At 24.9% G+C, this 6,000-nt stretch overlaps 1 protein-coding gene across 1 annotated transcript; it reads right to left on the reverse strand.

The window, feature by feature from the left end:
* Positions 1-1,895: 1,895 nt before the first annotated feature.
* On the reverse strand, positions 1,896-2,579 carry LOC145842386 (xylosyl- and glucuronyltransferase LARGE2-like). Its single transcript, XM_082949811.1, has one exon. The coding sequence runs from the start codon at positions 2,577-2,579 to the stop codon at positions 1,896-1,898; it is 684 nt and encodes a 227-aa protein (XP_082805937.1).
* Between the last annotated feature and the right edge of the window lie 3,421 nt (positions 2,580-6,000).

A 6,000-nucleotide genomic window follows, 5' to 3' on the forward strand; every position in this document is an offset into this window, starting at 1 on the left:
TTAGAAAAAATTCCTTATACAGTTTACAAGACTTTAAATAGTGTTAAAGTTATTGAAAAATATGAGTTATAAATAAAAGAGCAAAAAAATAGTTTTTAATCAAAAAAATAAACTAATAAAAAATATTTTTATATCCAAAACAAAATTATTATAATTAAAAATTTCTTGCATCAAAAATATTTAGATATCATTAATTAGTAAAGTGATAGGCTTAAAGAAAATTTGAAGAAGATTAATCAAAAATGAAGGAGAAGATAGATTTTGTGAAATAGTTTTTTTTTTTGCGGTTTTGGTTCGCACTTTCCATCAAGAACCTATTGAGTTTACCAACTTTGATCGCTTCGTTCTCAAAAGTAACTTTGATTTATGTAAAGCAAGTTAAAACTATACAGAATAAGATTAACTTAGAAGAAACAAGGTGACCCCTCTATTCTTTTTAAATAAAAACCTGGATAAGACATTGGAAGGTATCCGTGGTGTGCAACTCTATAATCGAAAGGTTCTTCGTGCACCATGTCTTAGGAACAAATATTTTGAGCGTTTTTTTAGGTTCTGTAATAAACTAACGATAAAGAATACTTAACCAAACTGACGCTACTATTTCTCCATGTAGAAAAAGCTTTTTTAAAAAATTTATTAGCTATACAAAACGGGCTGTAAAAATTAATTTTACAAAAAATGTTAAAACTTAATTAACATTTTTGGCCAAGACGGTAGTCTGAGCAAAGCATTAAAAACATCCAAGCTAGCTATTTAAATACAACTACTTTTCCTTAAGAAAAATGATACTTTTATGGCAGATGAAGTATATGTTGTTAAAAACGTGGTAAAACTTGAATAATGTAGACATTGAAACCTAACTCCTTGTTTGGAATAAAATAATGTTCATTTTCTCAAAAGTTATATTCTAAGGTCAACAGTTTTAAGTTTTCAATGGTACTATTAAATTTATACTTTTAAATTAAATTGCATTTAGCTACTCAATGGTTAATTTAAGTTTTAAAATATCTTATAACTCAAACAGATTATTATTTATGAGTTTTTGAAAAGTTTCACTTGCGAGTAGTAGTTTTATTTACAAAATGATAAACAGTTAACATTTCTATTCAGCTTTCAATTTTTATAGACTAGTGTTATTTTTTAACAAATAATTTTAGCGATTATTAAGGCTATGGGTTATTGAAAAAGTAAAAAAAAAAAATTACTACTAGTTTTGTAATAGATTAAAAATACGACTTTCGTTTTTTTTTTAAACTTTAAAGACAGTTTTGTAAGTTGTTCTAAAAAAATATAACCAGCAATTAGATCAACATCAGTATTTTCCGAAAAATAATGCTAACTTCTTTTATATTGTTTTAAGTTAAAACTTAAAATTTTTAGGATTTAATGCTTGAACAGTTCGAGAACTTTAACTTGCGTATACAGTATTTGACTTATAATAAAAAGAGAATTTCTAAATTAGCTCCTTGAAGAAAAAAAAAATATTATAAAATAAAAGTACTAGTTCAAAAAAGACACTTAAATTAAAAAAAAAACGTTGGTAAAACTGTAATAGGAAATAAATAAAATAACAAGTTGCTTTTTTAGTTTGCACCATTTTAAAAGGACCAACTTCATTCTCGAGCTAATAATTTTCTCAATCCATCTAAAAGTTAGACTTAGAAACACTTTCTAAAAAAAAAGGTGAAACCCTTTTGCCTTAACTGATGTTACAAATAATTAAGTGTGCTTAGTTATCATGTTAAAAAACTATAAGTAATTGTAATATTTAATTTTATAGCAAAACCTTGTAAAAAATATGCTACATATTAAATAAACAAAACTTTATTAAAAAAGCTCTTCAAAGTATTTTAAGAAATAAATTGTTTTTTATTAAATTTGCTAAAGAACAATAATTAGTTTACAATAACGAAATTGTCATCCAAAGTCTTTTTTAACAAGTCCCAAATGTATTTTGGCAAGCTTGATCTGTATATGTCTTTATATTGCCCGTTGAAATGCAAAACACTGACTTCGTTTTCGGAAAAAGCACTTTCCTCGCAAATATTTCCATTCGGCTTCCATTGCCTGTTCCAGTGGCAAGGAATTTCGTAAAACATGTCGGGATACTCGTAAGCCACCGAGTTGACGACGTCTTGATCTGCGAGATCCAGAATGTGGTACGTTAATAAGTTGGGTGAAACTTCGGCCGTCCAAAACATGTACCAATGAAGCTCTCGGAGCTTTTTCAAATCCATTAACATCAATCCGCTGTTGTAGCCGTGGTTTACAGCGAGCCATTTATCACTCAACGACGTGTAAGAAGTCGATTGTTCTCCGACTATTCCGATCAACTGTCGCTTATCAAATTCATGAAAAAAACTCCAGAGTAGTTTGATATCTCTGTTGAAAATCATGTCCGTGTCGATGACAACAACTCTCTCAACTGTAAGAGGCAAAATTTCTGGTATCAAAAGTTTTAGCAAAGCAAAAGTTCCTGAGTAATGCGTAGTTGGTATGAAATCTATAAGATACTTGTACTTTTTCCAATCGTATAACTTTACATTATGTTTTGAACATTGTGCTAATAGATCCTTCATATAGTTGTAGTTTTCAATATCACCTATTAAGTGAAATGTAATGAAAGATTTAGTTTTCATTAATAAGGTTTTTACTGATATTTTAAGATCACGAAAGTTTTCGGCTCCTACACTAACTAGAGCTATATGAATTACTTCGTTTGATTTTTTGTTTTCTATTCTATTTTGGTAAGAAAAATTGATATTTTTCATTGTGAGTTGTTGAGACGGTATAGTTTTTATATCAATATCATAACTATAATTGGTATAACAGTGTTTATAATCTCTATTTAAAAGAATTATTAGATCGCTTATTTCTGATAAAGCACTATAAATTAGTCTTAGAGTAAAAATTAAGAAAAAAATCAGCAAAATTTTTCTACATTTATTCCTTTTATTCATTATTGTTACTGTCGAAGTTTATGGAATTCTCTAAATGTTTTTTTTCAATTTTTTCCTTAAACTTTAAGTAGTTATTATTTCAATGTTCAACTTTTTTCAAAACTTTTAAAGAATCTTCACTGAAAATTATGAGTAAATCCAACATATTTTAAAAAAATTTGTCTGTAAAAGTTCATCTTTATACCAAGTTAAGAAATTGTTACATCATAATAAGCTAAAAGCTTGTTATAACTTGAATGTGCTAAAAGTTTCAGAAAAAGTAACAGAAAGTGAACACATACCAAATTTAACTATAAATTATTTTTAGCATTTTAGAAATTGCCTATGTTTGTTTAACACTTTTTCTATGTTAATAAACGCAAAGTAAGCTTTTATAGCTTCTGTAGACATTATAACTTCAGTTGTTAAAGTGTAATTATCTGTTTATTAATACTTACTTAATAAATAAAGAGTTATACACCAAAAATAACAAAGCTTTTATTCAAATAAAAAACACAAAGAACGGTTGACATACCAGGACAATTTGAAAACTAAAAAAATAGAATATTATTACTTACTAATATGTAAAAGCAAGTCAAAATTTTCAAACTAAACGCTTAAAAAAATTTTAACATGTAAAACTGCAAAGAAATTATTTAAGCGAAATCTAACGTATGAAGCAGTCAGTAGAAAGCGATAATAGAAAATTTTCTCATAGTCTTATATAAACTTACAAACTCTCTTTACAGCTCAAGCTTAAACTACAAAAGTACAATGTTTAAAAATCATCGTATAAATATAACTTATAAGTTTTGTAAAACACAATGACGGTTATCTTAAGTACAATAGGGTTTATTATTTTTAGACAACATATCAAATGCTTAAGGAATAAAACCAAAGTTGAGTTATAACTTTGTATTCACGATAATATATATTTGTAGATTTCAACAAAAAAAAATTATAATAGTCTAAATTTATTAAACGTTCATGCAACAGATTTAAAAAAAAGTTGAGTATTGATAAAGATGATGATTAAAGTATATTTATACAGTCTTAAGCTTACAAAAAGTTAAAACAATTAAACATTCAAATTTTGATAGACATAGAATGCTTAATTTGTATAAATTATGAAATTAAAAAGATTTCGCAGAAGTAATTGCGTTTTTAATCTTTGTTTTTGTAGTTAGTAGAACTAAAAATCTAACTCGTTATGTCATTTTAGTTTTTATTTTCAGGCATTAACGAGTTTTAACAATATCAGGTTTGAAGTAAATTGTAAATGTAGTTTTTATTTTTGAATAAAATCTATTCAAGCTACACTACTTTTTCAGTAGTGGTAGATAAAAATAAAATAAGTAGTAAACGCTCTGATTATAAAACTCTTTGCTTCTTATGTGAATCGGGCTATTTAACAGAACTAAAGCAGAAGTAGAATTTGTTGGCTATTTTATTACGCTCAAGGGGACTCCATATAAAAACTAATACTTGTTTGTAAAAGTACATTATTGCTCATTTTGTAGGATAATGTGGAAATATTTAATCATGTTTTTTTTCTACGTAAAAAATATGCATTTTGGGTTGTTTTTTTTTCTTGCGTATAAAAGTTAAATATCTTTCGGAGTACTTAACTATTTTATAGAAAGTTAGATTATAAAGTTTAGTTGTAATAACAATATAAAATGGGTTTAGTTTTTAAATTTAATATATTAGAAAATATCTCAAATACCTTGTAAAAAAACTTTAATAAGTATTTAATAGTAAATGTTTTCTTCTATAAATTGCAATCATGCAATAACAAAAACTCAATAAAAATGAGTACTCAGTACAGAGTTTTCAAAATATATATAAGTTTTTACTAGTTTAAAATAAAATGTAAGTTTACAGTAAAATACACAAATGTTTACTATTTTCAAAAATAAGTAAAACAATAACATAAAAGTTCAATCAAAGTATGCACAAATGAAAAATAAAGTAGTTGTCTAACACGAAATTTTAAAAGTAAATTTTTTAATCAAAGTCCACAACTTAATATTGTTCGTATTAAAAATCCGTTTGTTGAGTTTATTTTTCAGAAGTTACTAGAAATGTGTTATTTAGCAAACAAGTACTTGTTTTAATTATACTATTAGTATACCAAGAAAGACACATAAGAAATTAAAATGTAAAGTTCAACTGTTGCCTTTAAAAAAAAAATTAATATAAGAGACAAAAGATTTGTAAAAGTCTTATAAAATGTAAGTTTTAGAAACAACTAAGAGTGTTTTAAGATTAAATAGTTTCAATTTAGATGTCTGTTCTCCTGAAATGTACAGCAGTACTCTACTTTTCAATGTACCTTACAAACTTGTATAATTTGTTCTCTATTTTTGTCTAAATTTTGTTTGTTAAGTATAGTGTGTAAAAAAAAACGATCAAAAAAGTGTTATTTCGTGCAATACATCTATATCTTGTACTGATAAGAATTTTTTGTAAAAAAAAAGCATTCAACTTAATTTTGTAGAAGTTATTTTACAAAGTTTATTAAAAAAAACATTTATTTTATGACACTATATTCAAAACTTACTGAAAACTAAAAAAAAAAAAAGAATTTTTGTGACACTTATATTCATTAAATTCTGTTATAAAGTAATTAGTTCTAAAATACAGATTTTTAAAATTTTAAAGCAATTCATACTCAAATTATTCCTAATGATTTTTTGTTTGGAATTCATATAAGAATTTTAATTTTTTCTACACTTAATTTTTGCTATGAATGTGTTGAATTTTTACCCTTAAGTTTATAAAAAAATGATAGTTCTATGTTTAAAAAAAGGAGAAACATTTAGCCTTTGTTAAAAAATTTTCTAATAAAACTATTTAAAACAAATCAATACTTTTCTAGTCTGGTGTTGTTCTTAAAATTTACAATTAAAAAAAAAAGTATAACATAATAATAATATAATAATAATTTTAATACTAATCTTAGATAAAAGTACAACATAAAAAGTTTAATAAAATGAGTTGTGAATTCTTGATTAAAATAAGATTAACATTTATATAAAAACAAGATTTACAGGAAACA

This window comes from Thalia democratica, chromosome 8 (assembly GCF_965202585.1).
Source record: "Thalia democratica chromosome 8, ktThaDemo2.hap1.1, whole genome shotgun sequence".
Taxonomy (NCBI): domain Eukaryota; kingdom Metazoa; phylum Chordata; class Thaliacea; order Salpida; family Salpidae; genus Thalia; species Thalia democratica.

Excerpts from the sequence above, each read along its gene's own strand:
- LOC145842386 (XM_082949811.1), bottom strand. The coding sequence starts at position 2,579 with ATGAAGGATCTATTAGCACAATGTTCAAAACATAATGTAAAGTTATAC.